Here is a 25796-nt window from a genome sequence, read left to right as displayed (position 1 = left end):
CATCTCCACGGAGATGGCTTAGAGTTTTTTAGTGTTTAACTGTAGTTTTTATTATTCAATCAAGAGTTTGTTATTTTAAAATAGTGCTGGTATGTACTATTTACTCAGAAACAGAAAAGAGATGAAGATTTCTGTTTGTATGAGGAAAATGATTTTAGCACCGTAACTAAAATCCATGGCTGTTCCACACAGGACTGTTGAGAGCAATTAACTTCAGTTGGGGGAACAGTGTGCAGTCTCTTACTGCTTGAGGTATGACACATTCTAACAAGACGATGTAATGCTGGAAGCTGTCATTTTCCCTATGGGATCCGGTAAGCCATGTTTATTAAGATAGTAAATAAGGGCTTCACAAGGGCTTATTAAGACTGTAGACTTTTTCTGGGCTAAATCGATTCATTATTAACACTTATTTAGCCTTGAGGAATCATTTATTCTGGGTATTTTGATATGATTATATCGGCAGGCACTGTTTTAGACACCTTATTCTTTAGGGACTTTCCCTAATCATAGTCAGAGCCTCATTTTCGCGCCGGTATGGCGCACTTGTTTTTGAGGACAGCATGGCATGCAGCTGCATGTGTGTGGAGCTCTGATACATAGAAAAGTCTTTCTGAAGGCATCATTTGGTATCGTATTCCCCTTTGGGCTTGGTTGGGTCTCAGCAAAGCAGATTCCAGGGACTGTAAAGGGGTTAAATATAAAAACGGCTCCGGTTCCGTTATTTTAAGGGTTAAAGCTTCCAAATTTGGTGTGCAATACTTTTAAGGCTTTAAGACAATGTGGTGAAATTTTGGTGAATTTTGAACAATTCCTTCATACTTTTTCGCAATTGCAATAATAAAGTGTGTTTAGTTTAAAATTTAAAGTGACAGTAACGGTTTTATTTTAAAACGTTTTTTGTGCTTTGTTATCAAGTTTATGCCTGTTTAACATGTCTGAACTACCAGATAGATTGTGTTCTGACTGTGGGGAAACCAAGGTTCCTTCTCATTTAACTATATGTATTTTATGTCATAAAAAAATTTAGTAAAAATGATGCCCAAGATGATTCCTCAAGTGAGGGGAGTAAGCATGGTACTGCATCATCCCCTCCTTCGTCTACACCAGTCTTGCCCATACAGGAGGCCCCTAGTACATCTAGTGCGCCAATACTCCTTACTATGCAACATTTAACGGCTGTAATGGATAATTCTATCAAAAACATTTTAGCCAATATGCCCACTTATCAGCGAAAGCGCGACTGCTCTGTTTTAGAAAATTCTGTAGAGCATGAGAACGCTGATGATATGGTTTCTGAAGGGCCCCTACACCAATCTGAGGGGGCCAGGGAGGTTTTGTCTGAGGGAGAAATTTCAGATTCAGGAAACATTTCTCAACAAGCTGAACCTGATGTGATTACTTTTAAATTTAAGTTGGAACATCTCCGCGCTCTGCTTAAGGAGGTGTTATCCAATTTGGATGATTGTGATTATCTGGTCATTCCAGAACCACTATGTAAAATGGAAAAGTTCTTAGTGGCCCCGGGGCCCCCCGAAGCTTTTCCTATATCCAAGCGGGTGGCGTACATTGTTAGTAAAGAATGGGACAGGCCCGGTATACCTTTAGTACCTCCCCCCATATTTATAAAATTGTTTTCCTATAGTCGACCCCAGAAAGGACTGATGGCAGACAGTCCCCAAGGTCGAGGGGGCGGTTTCTACTCTACACAAGCGCGCCACTATACCCATAGAAGATAGTTGTGCTTTCCAAGATCCTATGGATAAAAAATTAGAAGGTCTGCTAAAGATGTTTGTTCAGCAAGGTTCCCTTCTACAACCAATTGCATGCATTGTCCCTGTCACTGCAGCCGCGTGTTTCTAGTTTGATGAGCTAGGAAAGGCGATTATTAGTAATTCTTCTTCTTATGAGGAGATTATGGACAGAATTCGTGCTCTTAAATTGGCTAATTCTTTCACCCTAGACGCCACCTTGCAATTGGCTAGGTTAGCGGCGAAAAAATTCTGGGTTTGCTATTGTGGCGCAGAGCGCTTGGTTAAAATCTTGGGCAGCGGATGCGTCTTCCAAGAACAAATTGCTTGACATTCCTTTCAAGGGGAAAACACTCTTTGGCCCTGACTTGAAAGAGATTATCTCTGATATCACTGGGGGCAAGGGCCACGCCCTTCCTCAGGATAGGTCTTTTCAAGACCAAAAATAAACCTAAGTTTCGTCCCTTTCGCAGAAACGGATCAGCCCCAAGGGCTACGTCCTCTAAGCAGGAAGGTAATACTTCTCAAGCCAATCCAGCCTGGAGACCTATGCAAGGCTGGAGCAAAGGAAAGCAGGCCAGGAAACCTGCCACTGCTACCAAGACAGCATGAAATGCGGGCCCCCGATCCGGGACCGGATCTGGTGGGGGGCAGACTCTCTCTCTTCGCTCAGGCTTGGGAAAGAGATGTTCTGGATCCTTGGGCGCTAGAAATAGTCTCCCAAGGTTATTCTCTGGAGTTCAAGGGGCTTCCTCCAAGGGGGAGGTTCCACAGGTCTCAGTTGTCTTCAGACCACATAAGAAGACAGGCATTCTTACATTGGGTAGAAGACCTGCTAAAAATGGGAGTGATTCATCCTGTTCCATTAGGAGAACAAGGGATGGGGTTCTACTCCAATCTGTTCATAGTTCCCAAAAAAGAGGGAACGTTCAGACCAATCTTAGATCTCAAGATCTTGAACAAGTTTCTCAAGGTTCCATCGTTCAAGATGGAAACCATTCGAAAACTTCTTCCTTCCATCCAGGAAGGTCAATTCATGACCAAGGTGGATTTCAAGGATGCGTATCTACATATTCCTATCCACAAGGAACATCATCGGTTCCTAAGGTTTGCATTCCTGGACAAGCATTTCCAGTTCGTGGCATTTTCTTTCGGATTAGCCACTGCTCCTAGGATTTTCTCATAGGTACTAGGGTCCCTTCTGGCGGTGCTAAGACCAAGGGGCATTGCTGTAGTACCTTACTTGGACGACATTCTGATTCGAGCGTCGTCCCTTCCTCAAGTAAAGGCTCACACGGACATTGTCCTGGCCTTTCTCAGATCTCACGGATGGAAAGTGAACGTGGAAAAGAGTTCTCTATCTCCGTCAACGAGGGTTCCCTTCTTGGGAACTATAATAGACTCCTTAGAAATGAGGATTTTTCTGACAGAAGCCAGTAAAACAAAACTTCTAGACTCTTGTCGGATACTTCATTCCGTTCCTCTTCCTTCCATAGCGCAGTGCATGGAAGTGATAGGTTTGATGGTAGCGGCAATGGACATAGTTCCTTTTGTGCGCATTCATCTAAGACCATTACAACTGTTCATGCTCAGTCAGTGGAATGGGGACTATTCAGACTTGTCTCCGAAGATACAAGTAAATCAGAGGACCAGAGACTCATTCCGTTGGTGGCGGTCCCTGGACAACCTGTCACAAGGGATGACCTTCCGCAGACCAGAGTGGGTCATTGTCACGACCGACGCCAGTCTGATGGGCTGGGGCGCGGTCTGGGGATCCCTGAAAGCTCAGGGTCTTTGGTCTCGGGTAGAATCTCTTCTACCGATAAATATTCTGGAACTGAGAGCGATATTCAATGCTCTCAAAGCTTGGCCTCAGCTAGCGAGGGCCAAGTTCATACATCAACCATCAGGGGGGAACAAGGAGTTCCCTAGCGATGGAAGAAGTGACCAAAATCATTCTATGGGCGGAGTCTCACTCCTGCCACCTGTCTGCTATCCACATCCCAGGAGTGGAAAATTGGGAAGCGGATTTTCTGAGTCGTCAGACATTGCATCCGGGGGAGTGGGAACTCCATCCGGAAATCTTTGCCCAAGTCACTCAACCGTGGGGCATTCCAGACATGGATCTGATGGCCTCTCGTCAGAACTTCAGAGTTCCTTACTACGGGTACAGATCCAGGGATCCCAAGGCGGCTCTAGTGGATGCACTAGTAGCACCTTGGACCTTCAAACTAGCTTATGTGTTCCCGCCGTTTCCTCTCATCCCCAGGCTGGTAGCCAGGATCAATCAGGAGAGGGCGTCGGTGATTTTGATAGCTCCTGCGTGGCCACGCAGGACTTGGTATGCAGATCTGGTGAATATGTCATCGGCTCCACCATGGAAGCTACCTTTGACAGACCTTCTTGTTCTAGGTCCGTTCGACCCACTCCAGCTGACTGCTTGGAGATTGAACGCTTGATCTTATCAAAGCGAGGGTTCTCAGATTCTGTTATTAATACTCTTGTTCAGGCCTGAAAGCCTGTAACCAGAAAAATTACCACATAATTTGGTATATCTGTTGGTGTGAATCTGCAGGATTCCCTTGGGACAAGGTTAAGATTCCTAAGAGTCTATCCTTCCTTCGAGAAGGATTGAAAAAAGGATTATCTGCAAGTTCCTTGATGGGACAGATTTCTGCCTTGTCTGTGTTACTTCACAAAAAAGCTGGCAGCTGTGCCGGATGTTCTAGCCTTTGTTCAGGCTCTGGTTAGAATCAAGCCTGTTTACAAAATTTTGACTCCTCCTGGGAGTCTCAACCTAGTTCTTTCAGTTCTTCAGGGGGTTCCGTTTGAACCCTTACATTCCGTTGATATTAAGTTATTATCTTGGAAAGTTTTGTTTTTGGTTGCAATTTCTTCTGCTAGAAGAGTTTCAGAATTATCTGCTCTGCAGTGTTCTTCTCCTTATCTGGTGTTCCATGCAGATAAGGTGGTTTTGCGTACTAAACCTGGTTTTCTTCCAAAAGTTGTTTCTAACAAAAACATTAACCAGGAGATAGTTGTGCCTTCTTTGTGTCCTAATCCAGTTTCAAAGAAGGAACGTTTGTTGCACAACTTGGATGTAGTTCGTGCTCTCAAAGTTTACTTAGCAGCTACTAAGGATTTCAGACAAACTTTGTCTTTGTTTGTTGTTTATTCTGGTAAACGGAGAGGTCAAAAAGCAACTTCTACCTCTCTCTCCTTCTGGATTAAAAGCATTATCCGATTGGCTTATGAGACTGCCGGACGGCAGCCTCCTGAAAGAATCACAGCTCACTCCACTAGGGCTGTGGCTTCCACATGGGCCTTCAAGAACGAGGCTTCTGTTGATCAGATATGTAAGGCAGCGACTTGGTCTTCACTGCACACTTTTTCTAAATTTTACAAATTTGATACTTTTGCTTCTTCTGAGGCTATTTTTGGGAGAAAGGTTTTGCAAGCCGTGGTGCCTTCCATTTAGGTGACCTGATTTGCTCCCTCCCTTCATCCGTGTCCTAAAGCTTTGGTATTGGTTCCCACAAGTAAGGATGACGCCGTGGACCGGACACACCTATGTTGGAGAAAACAGAATTTATGTTTACCTGATAAATTACTTTCTCCAACGGTGTGTCCGGTCCACGGCCCGCCCTGGTTTTTTTAATCAGGTCTGATAATTTATTTTCTTTAACTACAGTCACCACGGTAACATATGGTTTCTCCTATGCAAATATTCCTCCTTAACGTCGGTCGAATGACTGGGGTAGGCGGAGCCTAGGAGGGATCATGTGACCAGCTTTGCTGGGCTCTTTGCCATTTCCTGTTGGGGAAGAGAATATCCCACAAGTAAGGATGACGCCGTGGACCGGACACACCGTTGGAGAAAGTAATTTATCAGGTAAACATAAATTCTGTTTTCTCCGTATCCTTTGTTGAAACTTAGCTCTTTTCCATGAAAGCACACTGAGGTACGCTGAGGAGCATGCAGTTTCTCTTGAGCATTATATGCTTAACAGTGTTATGGAAATCAAACACATATACAGTATGTACACATATAAATATATAAATACATATGCACACACACATATTTATATATCATCAGGTATTTGTAGAGCGCATATATATATATATATATATAAACACATATTTAGACATGTATATGTAAGTATCTCTATGATAAAGCTCTTTGCTTGCTTTTTTTTTTCTAACACCTGAAACCTCATATCTTTGAGCCCTTATAACTTTTTTGTGAATCAGTTTCATTAGATGTTATTATTAGTGTGTGTACTTTCTAATGTATTGTTGATGTGTTTTGTGACACTTTTTAGTTTCACAAAATGGTTAACCAAAGCTTTAAGGACGCACTAACCTGACGTGTGTTAATTTGAATTGCGTTCAAGAGATCGCGTTTACTTTCAACTGTTAGCGCTCCACTCGTAATCTGGCCTTCAATTGGCTATGGTAGTTGTACTTGAATTCTCAAATAATAAAAAAGCAAAAACAAGACTGTATTTTTAATGAATCTCAATGTTTAAGCTTCAATAGACACACACAGTGTTTTTGCTGATAATTGTTCTGTGTTATAGATTCCTAGCATTTTCCTGGCTATTCAATTATAGCATTCACCAAACCCCTTTTTAGAATATATCATTATTTCTGTCAACTACCTATACAAGAAAAGGCCTTGTAAAAGCCAAGAGTAAGCATTTTCTCATTTTCTGACACATGGACAAAGAAAAGAAAATGATTGCAGATAAGGTTTAATCACCTACGTTTTATGTTTTCAGTATCCCCCTCCATTGATTCCTCCACGTGGTGAGGTAAATGCTGCAGATGCTTTTGATATTGGATCATTTGATGAAGAAGATACAAAAGGCATTAAGGTACTTTTTTTTTTTTAATATCTTTTTTTCTAACTTGCTTATTAACAATTTGTGATATCCATAAGGCTACAACAATTCAGGTGTCTGTGGAGGTTTATAAAATATCAATGTATGTTTTGATTTGATATTCACAGCTTCATGCTATAATCAGCAGACGTTGGGGTATGTAACATAACACGTTTTAGAAAACATCTAGCATTAATATTGAAATTGAGTGTAAAATTAACAGACTATGACTGAATGGTTATCTAAGCCTTGAACCTCATGTCAATGTCAACTTTTATATTCTCAAGCAAGCAAATAAAAATCTTTGGAGATTCCAGGGTTTAGCTACTCTTATATTTGTAGATGGTTATTCTGCTGGTTATTCTCACTCAACAGTGTGATCTTATGCTGAAGGAGCAGGCTGTACAATGTTGGTAGTTCTCCAACTCTCTGGTTCTTCTTTCGTTGCTGTCTACACTTCGCTATGCTAAGTCAGGTGGTGTTGTAATGATCCAAGATAACCTTAAACTCAGGTTTTATGTGTTGATAAATCTATAATTTTCTTTTTGTAGCTTTTACAATTACAGCCATTTCTGTTGTTTTGCTATTGAATAAAATATCAGCCAAGTCTAAACTTTTTAAAACATTAACATCTTTTTACTGCACTTGTTTATCAACAGCGAAACTCCACCCACCATTGCCTTATTTGGAGGCGCAAATGTGGGTTTTAGTCAGTAGATAACAAGGCTAGCCATAGTCATAATGTTAGTACGTTGCTAAAGCCAATTATTATAATTATATAGCAGGGCTAGCCTTGAGAAGTCAGCTTGGTGCATTTTAAGTCCTGAGAACTTAAAAAGTCGCAATTTTTAAAGCTAAATTACAAGAAAAGGGGGCAGAATTCATAATGAAAGTATATTGTTTCATTATGCATAACTAAACATTGTATTTACAAATCTCAAGCATTTAATGTCCCATTAATTGTGCAGTCTACCATAACCATATTGAATATTAATTTATTTATTCTATATTTTTTGTAATGTCTTTTGTAGATATTATGGTTTTGTGTAGTAGAACTACAGGCTTTTGTTGCCTATGCTCACATGGATAGAGTTTGGACCGGTATTAAAAGCTCTAAATATATTATTTTAGTCATTAAAAAATCTTTTCTCCATTCTGCTTATATTTTTAAACCTGCTGTTGCTATTGCTGATGTATAAGCTGGTTAGAGAATCTCTCTGTTCAGGTTCTAGATGAGTCTGATAGAGATAACTTTCTGGAACTTTTGGAGATACTTAAATGTGCTAATGCTTTTTGTGGCTGACGCTCTTCTTGATATTATCAGAAATAGCTCTAAGAATTTGTATCTTTTAATTGTTGCCAGACATGCTTTATGGCTTAAATTTTTGTCTGCTGATGCAGCTTCTAAGAATAAATTACTTTCCATTTCTTTTCAAGGTAATAGACTTTTTGGGACTGAACTGGACAATATTATTTTAGCAGCTACTGGTGGCAAGAGTTAGTTTCTTCCATAGGATAAAAAGTTTAAGGTTAAATTTAAAACTTCTGGTCAATTTTGTTCCTTACGTCAGAACAATGAGCAATAATCAGCTGCCTCTTTTTAAAATCAAAGCGGCTCAGGTAAGCCCTGGAGACCTGGTGCCAATTGGCACAAGTCTAAGCAGTCCTAAAGATCCACCCCTACTTCTACGTCAGCATGAAGGTGCGGCCCCCAGTCGAGTATCTCTGGTAGGATGCATTTTCAGGTTGCAAGGTTTTATTCAGTTTCAGATCCTTGGGCTCTGAAATTTTTCTCTCAAGGTTATCTAATAGCCTTTAATTCAAAGCCTCCCAGTGACAGCTTTTTTCTTTCAATGGTGCCAAAGAACACAGTGAAAGCTCAGGCTTTTCTTCACTGTGTTTCAGATCTGGAATCTATGGGCTTTATAGTCGCAGTATCTCCTTTAGAACAGGGGAAGTGGTTTTACACAAATCTCTTCATAGTTCCCAAAAAAGAAGAAACCTTTCAACCTGTTCTAGATTTAAAGATATTGAGCAAATTTTTCAGGATTCTAACTTTCATGATGGAAACCATCAGGACTAGCCTTCCTTTTATTCGTCAAGGTCACTATATGTCACCACCATAGGATGCCTACCTGGATGTTCCTTTTCATTTGGAACATCACCGGTTTCTGAGGTTTACATTTCCGGACAAACATCAGTTTGTGGCTCTTTCTTTCAGTCTGGCTACTGCACCAAGAATCTTTGCAAATGTCTTGGGTGGCTTGATTTCAGTCATAAGGTCTCGGGTATTTCTGTTTTCCCCTATTTGGACGATATCTCAGTTCAATCTCCATCTATACTTTAAGCAGAATTTCATGTCAAACAACTGTTCAGGTTCATTGTTGGAATGTAAATTTGCTAAAAATGTTTGATTCCTTAGACAAAGGTGACACTTCTGGTACTTCAAATAGATACAATTTCCATGAGACTGTCTCTAAACGAGTCAAGGGATTCAAAGTTAATATCTGCTTGTCTTAATATTCAGGCTCAGCCTTTCCCTTCAGTAGCTTCCTGCATAGAAGTAATAGGTTTGATGGTGAAAGCATCAGATGCGGAGCCTTATGCTTGGCTTCATATGAGGCCTCTTCAGCTTTGCATGCGCTGAATCAATGGAACAGGGATCACTCCCAGTTATTGCAAATTATCTCCCTCTTTTAAGGCTATCTCTCTCGTGGATAGCGTGGTTTCTCTGAGTCAGTCATTGATACCCTGATTCAAGCTAGAAAGCCTGTCACCAGGAAGATTTATCATAAGATTTGGCGCAAATATTTTTATTGGTGTGAATCCAAGGGTTACTCATGGAGTAAGATTAGGATTCCTAGAATATTATCTTTTCTCCAAGAAGGATTGGAGAAGGGATTATCAGCTAGTTCCTTAAAAGGACAAATATCTGCTTTGTCTATTCTTTTACACAAACGTCTGGCAGATGTCCCAGACGTTCAAGCATTTAGTCAGGCCTTGGTCCGGATCAAGCCTGTATTTAAACCTGTTGCTCCACCATGGAGCCTAAACTTAGTTCTTAAAGTTCTTCAAGGGGTTCCGTTTGAACCTATGCATTCCATAGATATTAAGCTTCTGTCTTGGAAAGTTTTGTTTGTAGTAGCTATCTCTTCGGCTCAAAGAGTTTCTGAGTTGTCTGCTTTACAGTGTGACTCACCTTACCTTGTTTTCCATGCAGATAAGGTGGTTTTGCGTACCAAACCTGGGTTTCTTCAGGTTGTTTCTAATAGGAATATCAATCAGGAGATTGTTGTTCCTTCACTGTGTCCTAATCCTTCATCAAAGAAGGAACGTCTGTTGCACAATCTTGATGTGGTTCGTGCTTTAAAGTTCTACTTACAAGCAACTAAAGACATCTTCATTGTTTGTTGTTTATTCTGGTAAATGGAGAGGTCAAAAGGCTACGGCTACCTCTCTTTCCTTTTGGCTGAAAAGCATCATCCGTTTGGCTTATGAGACTGCTGGCCAGCAGCCTCCTAAAAGAATTACTGCTCATTCTACTAGAGCAGTGGCTTCCACATGGGCTTTTAAAAATGAGGCTTCTGTTGAACAGATTTGTAAGGCGGCGACTTGGTCTTCGCTTCATACTTTCCAAATTTTACAAATTTGATACTTTTGCTTCTTCGGAGGCTATTTTTGGGAGAAAGGTTCTATAATCAGTGGTGCCTTCCGTTTAAGGTCCCTGTCTTGTCCCTCCCTTCATCCGTGTCCTAAAGCTTTGGTATTGGTATCCCACAAGTAATGGATGAATCTGTGGACTCGATACATCTTACAAGAGAAAACATAATTTATGCTTACCTGATAAATTTATTTCTCTTGTGATGTATCGAGTCCATGGCCCACCCTGTTTATTTAAGACAGGCAGTATATTTTAATTTTAAAAACTGCACCCTATAGTTTCTCCTTTTTCTTCCTAGCCTTCGGTCGAATGACTGGGGGTGGAGCTAAGGGAGGAGCTATATAGACAGCTCTGCTGTGGGTGCTCTCGGAAGGAGAATATCCCACAAGTATGGATGAATCCGTGGACTCGATACATCACAAGAGAAATAAATTTATCAGGTAAGCATAAATTATGTTTTTTGACAGATGCAAGTGTGTCCGGCTGGGGTGCATTATGGGGTTCTCGTTTTGCTCAAGGAGTTTGGGCATCTTGGGAGGCCAAGTTGCCCATAAATATTTTGGAACTCCAAGCAATTCACAGGACTCTTCTTTTTTGTCCCCAGTTAAGGATAGAATCCTTCCTTCAGTTTTGGTCAGACAATGTCACAGCTATGGCATATATCAATTACGAGGGGGGAACCAGGAGTTCCTTGGCGATGAAGGAAGTTCAGAAAATTTTGAATTGCGCAGAGATTCATCATTGCTAATCATGTTCCAGGAGTAGACAATTGGCAAGCAGATTTTCTCAGTCGTCAGACAATCCATCCAGGGGAAAGTTTACTTCATCCTGATGTTTTCAGTCATATTGTAAATTTTTGGGGCCTACCAGAGAGAGATCTCATGGCTTCCAAATTAAGCATCAATCTTCCTCAGTATTTCTCCAGGTCCAGGGATCCATGGGATCTGGAGACATATGCTCTGAGAATGCCTTGGTCGTTTCAGCTGGCTTATGTGTTTCCTCCTCTTGTTCTGTTATCCAGAGTTATGACCAAGATCAGGTAAGAGAATGCATCAGTGATTCTCATTGCTCCTAAATGGCAAAAAAGAGTTTCTTTTGCAGATCTGGATCAGATGTCCAGTTACCAGCCTTGTCCTCTTCTTTTAAGAAAATAACTTCCCAGGAGTAAGGGATTGTGGACTCTTATCACCATGAAAGAAAGGAATTTATCAGGTATGATATAAATTATGTTTTTTCACTGCGTCATTTGATTTATGCGCATACTTTTTTGAGGCTTAGTGTTTTCACGCGTGTTTTTTGCTGCATCTTGTTGTCGCACGTTGACCTTTGCTATTATGTATGACGTAAGTTTGACGCGTGCCTCAGTTTACAAGTATGCAACCTGGATGCAAGATGTATTTGTTCCTGTATTTGTGATTTATCAAATTATAAGTTTTTAAGATTTCTTTCAGAGGGGATAAGTATTTCCCTTACTTCAAGAACTCTTTTAACCGGGATATTATCCTTTAACTTTATATTTTCTGAATTTAACTTAAATATTAGTTTTTCTCTTTCCTTCTGGAAGAGTGGTCTCTTCATCTGGCTATGTTCAATCAGTTAATAGATATTTGGGGCCACCCAGAGATAGTTCTGATGGCTTCTCGGTTGAATCTTAAATTTCCTATTTACTGTGTAGGGCCAGGGATCTTTGAATTTTGGCTGTGGATGCTCTGGTAGTTCAGTGGTCATTTTGGCTAGCCTATATATTTTTTTTCCCACCTTTGGCCTTTTTTCCCAGGGAGATTGGCAATATCTGGCAGGAAGAGCTTTGGTGATTCTGATTGATCCCGCTTGTTTCTGCTGAATAGGGTATGCAGATTTTGTTCTGATGTCCAGTTTCTCTTCTTGGCTGCTTTCTTTGCATCCAGACCTTCTATTTTCAATGTCTGTTTTTTCATCTGTGTTCTAGATCTCTGTGCTTGATGGCATAGAGATTAGAATCAGAAATCCTTTCTGTCTGTGAACTATCCGTTAAAATCTGACAGCGCTCAACCTTGTGTCTGTAGCTCCTAGTATTGTGGGTACCAGCGCCCCCAAAAAGGTGAATGTAGTGCTAAAAATAAATACACAGAGTGCCTCCTAAAAGGCTAAGACACTAGTAGTGACAAGATTATTTAAATAAAATATGTTGAAATTCTATAGGGATCCACTTAAAATTAACAATAAAATATGCATATATCTATATAAAAACCAATAATACAATTGTGGTTAAAAACCACAACAAAACTTAATCACAAAATAAATTACAATAAAACAGCTGTTAACTGATAAGCTGGTTGATGGTTGGATAAAAAATATAAATATATAAAAACATCAATTTACTGAGTGGGTGTCCATAAATATGTAGGTCCCAAACTTTAAATTCTTTCCAGAGAGTGAATGTCCAATATGAAGATTCTATTTTAAAACAATTATCCTTATATATCCCTCGATAAACGGTGAAATGATGAAGTGTGTAAAAAAAGAAAAACGTAGTGGTTTTCAAATCAAATTTCAAAAATTATTGTGAGTATCCAAAAAATCCTGAAAAGATGATGTGATTAATTTATTTAATAAGAGTTAATTTATTTCGTTAGATTTAAATTATATTTAACTTAGGGGGGTGTTAGTGTTAGGGTTAGACTTAGCTTTAGGGGTTAATACATTTATTAGAGTAGCGGTGAAGTCCGGTCGGCAGATTAGGGGTTAATAATTGTAGGTAGGTGGTGGCGACGTTGGGGGCGGCAGATTAGGGGTTAATAAATATAATATAGGGGTCGGCGGTGTTAGGGGCAGCAGATTAGGGGTACATAGGGATAACGTAGGTTGCGGCGGTGTACGGAGCGGCAGATTAGGGGTTAAAAAAAATATGCAGGTGTCGGCGATAGCGGGGGCGGAAGATTAGGGGTTAATAAATATAATATAGGGGTCGGCGGTGTTAGGGGCAGCAGATTAGGGGTACATAGGGATAACGTAGGTTGCGGCGGTGTACGGAGCGGCAGATTAGGGGTTAATAATAATATGCAGGGGTCAGCGATAGCGGGGGCGGCAGATTAGGGGTTAATAAGTGTAAACTTAGGGGTGTTTAGACTCGGGGTTCATGTTAGAGTGTTAGGTGCAGACTTAGGAAGTGTTTCCCCATAGGAAACAATGGGGCTGCGTTAGGAGCTGAACGCTGCTTTTTTGCAGGTGTTAGGTTTTTTTTCAGCTCAAACGGCCCCATTGTTTCCTATTCTATATATAAGGATAATTGTTTTAAAATAAAATCTTCATATTGGACATTCACTCTCTGGAAAGAATTTAAAGTTTGGGACCTACATATTTATGGACACCCACTCAGTAAATTGATGTTTTTATATATGATGTTTTTATATATGATGTTTTTATATATGATGTTTTTATATATTTATATTTTTTATCCAACCATCAACCAGCTTATCAGTTAACAGCTGTTTTATTGTAATTTATTTTGTGATTAAGTTTTGTTGTGGTTTTTAACCACAATTGTATTATTGGTTTTTATATAGATATATGCATATTTTATTGTTAATTTTAAGTGGATCCACTTTTGTATCTTGTTTGTATATTTTAGCTATAAGTAACTTATAAAATATTTTATATACCCCTATAGAATTTCAACATATTTTATTTAAATAATCTTGTCACTACTAGTGTCTTAGCCTTTTAGGAGGCGCTCTGTGTATTTGTTTTTAGCACTACATTCACCTTGTCTTTGAACTATCCGTTCAGTTACTGAGTTTCTTACACAGGCTTGTAAAGTCTGTGTCTAGGGAAACTTTTATTTAAGGTTCTGGAAGGCCTTTATTATTTTGTTATCCTTTGCTGAAGAAACAGAATTACACTACTGGCAGCTAGTCTAGAGACAAATGTGTGCATGCACCAATCAGCAGTTAGCTCCCTCTAGTGTAGGATATGTGCATATTCTTTTTAAACAAGGGATAACAAGAGAATGAAGCACATTTGAAAATAGAAATTAATTTAAAAGTGTCTTAAAATTACATGGTCTATCTGAATCATGCAAATTTAATTTTGACTTTCCTATCCCTTTAAGCATGTTATCCATTTTTTCCTCCTTGGAACCTTAATTTGGTTTTGAGGATTTTGCAGGTTCCTCCTTTTGAGGTGGCTATTAAACTTCTTTTAGAAGTGTTGTTTCTTTTAGCTATTTTATCTGTTAGCAAATTTGAGTTTTCTTACAATACAAGTTGAGAGATTTCTTAATGTTTTGAATTCTGTTAGTGTCTGGGTTTCAAGGACTTGGGTTGGTGAGGAGGGTTGACTGCAGAAATTTAAAAAATATATATGTATATACTATCACTAAACTGCATACTGGCAGACTGTCTGCCAGTACCTAAGATGGTGGTGACCAGTGGGGGGTGATGGAGGTAAGAGAACTGTTTGGGAGGGATCAGGTAGGGAACAGAGGGTGGGAGGTTTCAGGTAAGAGGGTAATCTCTACAATACATCTAAAATTAACCTTACAACTTCAAGCTTCCTGATTAACCCCTTCACTGCTAGGATTATTAAAAGTGTGGTGCGCAGATGCAATTAGCGGGCTTCTAATTAACAAAAAGCAGTTGCAAAGCAATGCCATCCTAGAGAAGCTTTTACAAACATTTGTGTTATGACTGCACACAGAATGTCACTGTCTGCATCGGCAATCTGCCTTCATATGGTAAAGAAAGAACGAAGGCAGTCTTAGCTGTCAAAGCTGACAATTAGGACTGCAGCATGAGGCAGAATTTTGGACATAGGTACTACATCAACAGGGTACGCTGACATAGTAGCTACATCCTATAGGCTTAAGGGGTTAAAGGGACTCAAAACCTGAATTTTTTTTTTCCGTGATTCAGATAAAGCATACCATTTTAAACAACCCTCCAATTTACTTATGTTATCAATTTTGCTTCATTCTCTTGTATCCTTTATTGAAGGAGCAGCAAAGCACTACTGGGAGCTAGATAAACGCACCAGTAAGCCAATGTAAGGAGGTATGTGTGTGCATCTAGCTCCCAGCTTCTGAGTCTACCTAGGTAATAGAAGTAAACTGGAAAGTTGTTTAAAATTGTATGCTCTATCTGTATCCTGAAATATTTTTTTGGGGTTTCGTGTCACTATAAGCTATCCAACGCATAATAATAATAATTGCATAATTTAACATAACTTTTTTTTCGATGTTTATTGCACAAATTATAATTAAATCAATTTAATAGCTAATTTTATCTTAACATTGGCTTCAATTCTAGCTGGTTGGTCAGTAAAATCAGCTGAGTGGTATGCCCATTTAATAGATCTTGGGGAGGACAATGCAAATAGCCCCACTTTTAAAGTGGGAAAACTCTCCAAAATAATATGTAATCTTTGTTCAGGTTTCTGCACTTGCAGTTCTTTTCCACCTAAAGGTTTGTCTTTATTCTTAGGTTTTGACATTCTTTCAGGTTATGGAAATAATTGTCCTGCCTTTAAAGATCTTAATTTCCTTGTGTTTTAAATTTAGTTCTGTGGGTTCTTAAATATTATCATTTGAACCATTGCACTGCGTCTTTAAAATGCAACATGTAGGACTGTTCTACCAGTGGCTTGGTTCACATTGAGACATGTTTCTGAGCTGATCTGGATGCTGTAGTTTGTATTCTTCAATATGTGACTTTCCATTCGGCAGTAATTCTATAAACTGCCCTAATTAGCTTATGCTGAGTATTAAAGTGAAGGTCAATTTTGATAAATTAGTGCCCATTTTTTAATAATCCTATTAAAAACAAGGGCACTTTAATTCATCAAAATTGACATTTCACTCTTTTTCTTCAAAAACTTACCTTTTAATCCTGGCAGCCGCTCTAGCGATTCCCCCGGTCGTCGGAAGGCTCTGCAGACGTCAGAAATGATGAATCCAGCTTCCTCCAATCACGACTCCGCCCCCCGGAATCTTGGTCTGATGCAACGCTGTGATTGGAGGAAGCCAGATTTTTCGTTTTGGACCCGCAAAGACGGCTTGTGACGGGCGGAGGAAGTGCTGGAGTGGCTGCCAGGATTAAAAGGTAAGTTTTTTAAGAAATGAGTGAAATGTCAATTTTGATGCAATAAAGTGCCCTCGTTTTTAATAGGATTATTAAAAACCAGGCACTAATTCATCAAAATGGACCTTCACTTTAAGTCTGCTTTTTCATTTCTTCCTTCTTTACAAATCCTAAGAATTTTATGTTCATTTTGTTTATCTAATACTCTAATTCTAATATTCTATATCCATTCATTCATTTAGTTATCATATTTGTGGATGATAATTCTCAAATTCTTTATTATTTTTTTCCCCTAACAAATACCATGTCTTTGCACATTTGATATGAATGAACAAAAGGCTTGAGTTCATTAGAGCTCTGAAATCCTTTTAAAGAAAATCAAGAATTGTTTCAGAATTCAGAAATCAAAAATTGTTTTTGGCTGTGTTCTGGTGCAAGAAAAAGTAACAATTTACCACAGTTTACTTTTTCTGATTGTTTTCACTATATATTTGTATGACTGGTCATTCCCGGTTCCTTTTAAGGTTTAGGATTCTTCTCAAATAATTGAATCTTCCTTAGACTGTCATTGTGAAGCTTCAGTTGAACATTTAGGCAATGGTGCCACGTGGTCTCCTTAGATAGATTCACTAAATCTTACCCGATTCATGTGTTCTACAAATGCTTGAATGAAACCATATTGCTAAAATGTTATCAATTTCTTCACACTCATTAGTGCTTCCGGATTAAGCAGATTTCTATGAACAGACATGATTTAAAAATAAACACTACACATAAAACATTGAACACAATATATTAAGAATAAAACCATTGTGTAGCTTCTTTTTAGTCATAATATATTAGCATTGTGTACTGTTAATTTATGATTCTATGATTCATATCCAAATTCTATGTAGTTATGTTAAATAAATTATTATCTCATCTCAAGTGTCCCATTCATATTTCATCAGTAAACACTCTGTACTTTTTTTTGTAAAAAGCACAGAAGCATCCTTGCAACAGCTTTACCAATGTACTGCAAAAAAAGGGAGGTCTTCAGCCTCTTAAGTGTGCTTCAGCATAAGAATTATGCATTGGTTTATACACATTAGGCCCAGGTGCTTTATCATGCTTAGATTCCATGTCATTTTTTGTTTCCAGCTTCTTGATAGTGATCAAGAATTGTACAAAAACTTTCCTTTGGTGATATCTGAGAGATGGCAACAAGAAGTAGCAGAAACTGTGTATGATGCAGTCAATAGCGACACAGATAAAATTGAAGTTAGGAAGAGAGCGAAAAACAAGCAACTTGGACATGAAGAAGGTACTGCTTTTGACATTTAAAGACATTGTCATATTAGGGGCTCACATGTAATACGTAAAGGCATTTATTGTAATTGTTACATTATAATCATAGTAAATACCATAATAAATAAAAATGAACATTAAATTTGATTATAAAAAACATTTTTAGTTAAAAATTACATATTAGTTACTAAGAATTAATTTAATGTAAGTATATATACTATTCAAGTACTGCTGTTTCAATAACAAATTACTGTTGAGGGCCACACAAAAATCCTTGGGGGCTGGATGTAGCCCTCAAGCCATAGTTTGCGTCTCTATGTTTTACACAGTGATTGGTTATCTTAGAGCATTAACTCATTGCTATCTGTCCATAACTGGCGCAACCAGACTGTTTCCCTGGACTGCTCTTGATTTACAAAAGCATTTAAATTGTGTGAACAAAATAAAAGTGCAAAATTATTATTAAACATGTATTTTGCTATATTGTGCTCAGTTGCTAATATATGCTATGAGTTAGTTGTCCCTTTAAAGCTTGTTTTCATATAAGTATAGGTAAAATAATTGAGATTTATTGCAATGTATTAATTCAATATACGTTGTCCTTCAGATTATGCACTAGGTAAAGATTGCATTATGCATGGCTACATGCTGAAGCTTGGGAATCCATTCCTGACTCAGTGGCAACGACGTTACTTTTACCTCTTTCCAAACAGACTTGAATGGAGGGGAGAAGGGGAGTCTCGGGTAAGTTGTTTTAGTCTTTATTATTTGCTATAGATTTAGTAAAGTTGGATGCTCTGGCATGTTTGGATAATAAACAACATGGTGACCTATACCAAACCCCAAGAAGATGACAATCATTTTGTGTTTCGGCAGGTGGTTTTATTAGACAAACTTTGTTCTAAATTAGTTGATGCCTACTGTCTTGCATTACAGTTTCCTGTATAAGCTGTTATAACAGTGGGAACGTTTTCTGTCCAAACATGCAACCAGACATATTTAGCTGTGTTCCCTATGTTCTATACATCTGTGCTTATAGTCTTTGTTTATAGAATATGTTCTGTTTTCAATTCCACAACTTCACTTTTTTTAGATTAGATCAAATTTTATTTTGTGGTTTTATCAGCAAATAGGAAGCCAGATAATTAGCAGTGTTGTGTTTTGGCTAGATTTTTTGTATGTCCATTTTGTCTGCTCTGCTTTCATTTATCCTGCACTGTGTGGCTATCCCATTTGCTCCCATTAAGAGTTCTGACAGATTTTGCTGGTAGTTTATGATGGTATTATTTTTCGTTTAGGAATCCTGGACTGTTTATAAAAAAAAACATCACATGGTAAGGTATTAGTTTCCCATTCATAGCATTTCCTGCCAGATAATGCTATGGTCAAACAGTAACCCTTTACTAGAGCTGTTTTTAAACATTAGGGTTCTTCAAATATCACAAATAAATGTGTAAAATGGCTGGTAATCTTCACTTCATTTAAAATAATATTAAAATTAAAAAATGTATTGGATATTTTGAGCTCTTATACATGGGCCCCACATTATAGAGTTCCCTTGTTATGTTAGAAAGTGAGTATAAAGTGTTAAGGGTATTAAGAGTTAATACAGTGGCAGTGTTTTCCACAGAATCTTTCTTCCAGCTGGGATACATTATGAAGTAACTGGGTAGGGGCTAATTAAAACTTTGAAATATTAACACATCACCAATTAATTGCATAATTCAACATACATTGATTTTAATTTGTGCAACTTTAGTTTAATATTGGCTTACATTTTAACAGGTTGGTCAGTAAAATCAGTTGGATGGTGTACCCATTAAATAGGTCCTGGGGAGTCGTGTATATAATACATTATTAGTTTGTTAGGACAACTCTTCCCCAGAGTCCTTAGACCAAGAGGAGTAAGGGATGTTATTTTGGATATTTTATTTTATTATTTTATTTAGAACGGAAATACACTGTAGACTGACTGTTTGTCTTAAAATTGTGCACAATTGTCCATTAGAAACATTTCATTAAACATTCCTTTTATACAGGTGATAAGAGTTCACAATCCATTACTCCTGGGAAATTACCTTTCTTACCACTAGGAGGAGGCAAAGATTCCTAAACCTCAGAGCTCTTTTTCTTTCATGTAATTGGCAAGAGTCCATGAGCTAGTGACATATGGGATATACAATCCTACCAGGAGGGGCAAAGTTTCCCAAACCTCAAAATGCCTATAAATACACCCCTCACCACACCCACAATTTAGTTTTACAAACTTTGCCTCCTATGGAGGTGGTGAAGTAAGTTTGTGCTAAGATTTCTACGTTGATATGCACTTCTCAGCATTTTTAAGCCCTATTCCTCTCAGAGTACAGTGAATGTCAGAGGGATGTGAAGGGAGTATCGCCTATTGAATGCAATGGTTTTCCTCACGGGGACCTATTTCATAGGTTCTCTGTTATCGGTCGTAGAGATTCATCTCTTACCTCCCTTTTCAGATCGACAATATACTCTCATATTCCATTACCTCTACTGATAACCGTTTCTTTACTGGTTTGGCTATCTGCTATATGTGGATGGGTATCTTTTGGTAAGTATGTTTTTATTTACTTAAGACACTCTCAGCTATGGTTTGGCACTTTATGTATTTATATAAAGTTCTAAATATATATGTATTGTACTTATATTTGCCATGATTCAGGTTTCAGTATATTTCCTTTTGCAGACTGTCAGTTTCATACCTGGGAAATGCATTTTTTAGGAAAATGTATTTCTTACCTGGGGTATAGTCTTTTTGCAATTGACTGTCATTTTAAATTCGCGGGCAGAATTAGGCTCGCGATGGCGCAAAATGCCAAACTATATTGCGTCCTTTTTGGTGCGAGATTTTTTTGGCACGAAGTTACGTTCGTTGACGCAAATTTGTCATTTCCGCCGTCTTTGTCGACGCCAAGTCCTTTCACAAGGTTGCGTCTTCAATGACGCGAGTGTGTCATTTCTAGATGTTGTTAGCGCCCAAAAAAAATTTTCTGTTTGTTTGTGCGTCATTCTTGGCGCCAAATATTTTCATAATTTAAACCCCATTCCTATATGCCTTTTGCCTTTTTTCTCCAACATTGGTGTGTCCGGTCCACGGCGTCATCCTTACTTGTGGGAATATCTCTTCCCCAACAGGAAATGGCAAAGAGTCCCAGCAAAGCTGGCCATATAGTCCCTCCTAGGCTCCGCCCACCCCAGTCATTCTCTTTGCCATTGCACAGGCAACATCTCCACGGAGATGGTTAAGAGTATGTGGTGTTTAGTTGTAGTTTTTTATTCTACTATCAAGAGTTTGTTATTTTAAAATAGTGCTGGTATGTACTATTTACTCTGAAACAGAAAGAGATGAAGAATTCTGTTTGTGAGAGGAAGATGATTTTAGCAGAAAGTAACTAAAATCCTTTGCTGTTTCCACATAGGACTGTTGAGATGAAGTAACTTCAGTTCGGGGAAACAGTTAGCAGACTTTTCTGCTTAAGGTATGACTAGCCATATTTCTAACAAGACTGTGTAATGCTGGAAGGCTGTCATTTCCCCTCATGGGGACCGGTAAGCCATTTTCTTAGTCTCAAGCAGAATAAAGGGCTTAATATGGGCTATAAAACTGGTAGACACTTTTATGGGCAAAATCGATTGCTTTATTTGGGCATTTTATACATGTTTATGCTGGTATTTCACACTTATAAACTTGGGGAACGTTTTTTAACGTCAGGCACTATGTTAGACACCTTTTCCAGTCAGGAAGGGCCTTCCCAGTTGTAGGCTGAGCCTCATTTTCGCGCCATTACTGCGCAGTTGTTTTTGAGAGCAAGACATGCAGATGCATGTGTGAGGACCTGAAAATAGTTGGAAAAGTTCTTAGAAGGCGTCATTTGGTATCGTATTCCCCTCTGGGCTTGGTAGAGTCGCAGCAAAGGCTGTAGCTGGGACTGTAGAGGGGTTAAAACTGTAACCGGCTCCGGTTTCGTTATTTTAAGGGTTAAAGCTCTGAAAGTTGGTGTGCAATACTTTTAATGCTTTAAGACACTGTGGTGAAATTTTGGTAAATTTTGAACAATTCCTTCATATTTTTTCACATATTCAGTAATAAAGTGTGCTCTGTTTAAAATTTAAAGAGACAGTAACGGTTTTGTTTTAAAACGGTTTTTGTGTTTTACTGACAAGTTTAAGCCTGTTTAACATGTCTGTGCCTTCAGATAAGCTATGTTCTATATGTATGAAAGTCAATGTGTCTCCCCCTTGTAAATTATGTGATAATTGTGCCAAAGCGTCCAAACAAAGTAAGGACAGTACTGTCACAGATAATGAAGTTGCCCAAGATGATTCATCAGATGAAGGGAGTAGACATGGTTCTACATCATCTCCTTCTGTGTCTACACCAGTTTTGCCCACGCAGGAGGCCCCTAGTACTCCTAGCGTGCCAATGCTTATTACCATGCAACAATTGACGGCTGTAATGGATAACTCCATAGCAAATATTTTATCCAAAATGCCTGCATATCAGAGAAAGCGCGATTGCTCTGTTTTAAACACTGAAGAGCAGGAGGCCGCTGATGATAATTGTTCTGTCATACCCTCACACCAATCTGAAGGGGCCATGAGGGAGGTTTTGTCAGATGGGGAAATTTCAGATTCAGGAAAAATTTCCCAACAGGCTGAACCTGATGTTGTGACATTTAAATTTAAATTAGAACATCTCCGCGCACTGCTTAAGGAGGTGTTATCTACTCTGGATGATTGTGACAACCTGGTCATTCCAGAAAAATTATGCAAGATGGACAAGTTCCTAGAGGTTCCGGTGCACCCCGACGCTTTTCCTATACCCAAGCGGGTGGCGGACATAGTGAATAAGGAATGGGAGAAGCCCGGCATACCTTTTGTTCCCCCTCCTATATTTAAGAAATTATTTCCTATGGTCGACCCCAGATAGGACTTATGGCAGACGGTCCCTAAGGTCGAGGGGGCAGTTTCTACTCTAAACAAGCGCACTACTATTCCTATCGAGGATAATTGTGCTTTCAAAGATCCTATGGATAAAAAATTGGAGGGTTTGCTTAAAAAGATTTTTGTACAGCAAGGTTACCTTCTTCAACCCATTTTGTGCATTGTTCCTGTCACTACAGCAGCGTGGTTCTGGTTCGAGGAACTAGAAAAGTCGCTCAGTAGAGAGACTCCATTTGAGGAGGTTACGGACAGAGTTCACGCACTTAAGTTGGCTAATTCTTTTATTTTAGATGCCGCTTTGCAAATAACTAGATTAGCGGCGAAAAATTCAGGGTTTGCAATTGTGGCGCGCAGAGCGCTTTGGCTAAAGTCTTGGTCAGCGGATGTATCATCCAAGACAAAATTGCTTAATATCCCCTTCAAGGGAAAAACTCTCTTTGGGCCAGAATTGAAAGAGATTATCTCAGACATCACTGGGGGAAAGGGCCACGCCCTCCCACAAGATAGGCCTTTCAAAGCCAAGAATAAGTCTAATTTTCGTTCCTTTCGTAATTTCAGGAACGGACCGGGCTCTAATTCTGCATCCTCTAAGCAAGAGGGTAATACCACACAGACCAAACCAGCCTGGAAACCGATGCAAGGCTGGAACAAGGGTAAGCAGGCCAAGAAGCCTGCCGCTGCTAACAAAACAGCATGAAGGAGTAGCCCCCGATCCGGGACCGGATCTAGTGGGGGGCAGACTCTCTCTCTTTGCTCAGGCTTGGGCAAGAGATGTTCAGGATCCCTGGACGCTAGAAATAGTTTCTCAGGGTTATCTTCTGGAATTCAAGGAACTACCCCCAAGGGGAAGGTTCCACATGTCTCACTTATCCTCAAACCAAATAAAGAGACAGGCATTCTTACATTGTGTAGAAGACCTGTTAAAGATGGGAGTGATACACCCAGTTCCAACGGCAGAACAAGGAATGGGATTTTACTCAAATCTGTTTGTAGTTCCCAAAAAAGAGGGAACTTTCAGACCAATCCTGGATTTAAAGATCCTAAACAAATTTCTCAGAGTACCATCGTTCAAGATGGAAACCATTCGAACGATTCGACCCACAATTCAGGAAGGTCAATTTATGACTACCGTGGATCTAAAGGATGCGTATCTACATATCCCTATCCACAAAGAACATCATCAGTTCCTAAGGTTCGCCTTTCTGGACAAACATTACCAGTTTGTGGCCCTCCCATTCGGGTTAGCCACTGCTCCAAGGATTTTCACAAAGGTACTCGGATCCCTTCTAGCGGTTCTAAGACCAAGGGGCATTGCAGTAGTACCGTACTTGGACGACATTCTAGTACAAGCGTCGTCTCTTTCAAAGGCAAAGGCTCACTCAGACATCGTTCTGGCCTTTCTCAGATCTCACGGATGGAAGGTGAACATAGAAAAAAGTTCCCTGTCTCCGTCGACAAGAGTTCCCTTCTTGGGAACAATAATAGATTCCTTAAAAATGAGGATTTTCTTGACAGAAGTCAGAAAGTCAAAACTTCTAAACGCTTGTCAAGTTCTTCATTCTATTCCTCGTCCTTCCGTAGCTCAGTGCATGGAAGTAGTAGGATTGATGGTTGCAGCAATGAACATAGTTCATTTTGCGCGAATTCATCTAAGACCATTACAACTGTGCATGCTGAAACAGTGGAATGGGGACTATACAGACTTGTCTCCAGTGATTCAAGTAAATCAGAAGACCAGAGACTCACTCCGTTGGTGGCTAACCCAGGATCACCTATCCCAGGGAATGAGTTTCCGCAGTCCAGAGTGGGTCATCGTCACGACCGACGCCAGCCTAGTGGGCTGGGGCGCGGTCTGGGAATCCCTGAAAGCTCAGGGACTGTGGTCTCGGGAAGAGTCTCTTCTCCCGATAAACATTCTGGAACTAAGAGCGATATTCAATGCTCTCAGGGCTTGGCCTCAGCTAGCAAAGGCCAGATTCATAAGATTCTAATCAGACAACATGACGACTGTTGCGTATCTCAATCATCAGGGGAGAACAAGGAGTTCCCTGGCGATGAAAGAAGTGACCAAAATAATACAATGGGCGGAGAATCACTCCTGCCACCTATCTGCGATCCACATTCCAGGTGTGGAAAACTGGGAAGCGGATTATTTGAGTCGTCAGACATTCCATCCGGGGGAGTGGGAACTCCACCCGGAGATCTTTGCCCAGTTGACGCAACTATGGGGTATTCCAGATTTGGATCTGATGGCGTCTCGTCAGAACTTCAAGGTTCCTTGCTACGGGTCCAGATCCAGGGATCCCAAGGCGACTCTAGTGGATGCATTAGTAGCGCCTTGGACCTTCAACCTAGCTTATGTGTTTCCACCGTTTCCTCTCATTCCCAGGCTGGTAGCCAGGATCAAACAGGAGAGGGCCTTGGTGATCTTGATAGCTCCTGCGTGGCCACGCAGGACTTGGTATGCAGACCTGGTCATCGGTTCCACCATGGAAGCTACCTTTGAGACAGGACCTTCTTGTTCAGGGTCCATTCGAACATCCAAATCTGGTCTCCCTCCAGCTGACGGCTTGGAGATTGAACGCTTGATTCTATCAAAGCGTGGGTTTTCAGATTCCGTGATAGATACTCTGGTTCAAGCCAGAAAACCGGTAACTAGAAAGATTTACCATAAAATATGGAAAAGATATATCTGCTGGTTCACTGCACACTTTTGCCAAATTTTACAAATTTGATACTTTTGCTTCTTCGGAGGCTATTTTTGGGAGAAAGGTTTTGCAAGCCGTGGTGCCTTCCGTTTAGGTAACCTGATTTGCTCCCTCCCTTCATCCGTGTCCTAAAGCTTTGGTATTGGTTCCCACAAGTAAGGATGACGCCGTGGACCGGACACACCAATGTTGGAGAAAACAGAATTTATGCTTACCTGATAAATTACTTTCTCCAACGGTGTGTCCGGTCCACGGCCCGCCCTGGTTTTTTAATCAGGTCCGATGAATTATTTTCTCTAACTACAGTCACCACGACACCCTATGGTTTCTCCTATTTTTTCCTCCTGTCCGTCGGTCGAATGACTGGGGTGGGCGGAGCCTAGGAGGGACTATATGGCCAGCTTTGCTGGGACTCTTTGCCATTTCCTGTTGGGGAAGAGATATTCCCACAAGTAAGGATGACGCCGTGGACCGGA

General features: G+C 39.8%; 1 protein-coding gene across 1 annotated transcript in view; it reads left to right on the top strand.

The window, feature by feature from the left end:
- The window catches only part of GRK3 (G protein-coupled receptor kinase 3), a 737240-nt gene that overhangs the window by 680578 nt on the left and 30866 nt on the right, over positions 1-25796 (top strand). The window contains exons 17-19 of the mRNA XM_053702091.1: positions 6533-6628; positions 17492-17654; positions 18246-18382. Coding sequence (XP_053558066.1) covers positions 6533-6628; positions 17492-17654; positions 18246-18382 — 396 coding nt within the window. The remainder of the gene's footprint in view (positions 1-6532; positions 6629-17491; positions 17655-18245; positions 18383-25796) is intronic.

Source organism: Bombina bombina, chromosome 2 (assembly GCF_027579735.1).
Source record: "Bombina bombina isolate aBomBom1 chromosome 2, aBomBom1.pri, whole genome shotgun sequence".
Lineage (NCBI taxonomy): Eukaryota > Metazoa > Chordata > Amphibia > Anura > Bombinatoridae > Bombina > Bombina bombina.
The sequence above is the reverse complement of the archived record's forward strand: the minus strand, read 5'-3'. Positions and strand labels throughout refer to the sequence as shown.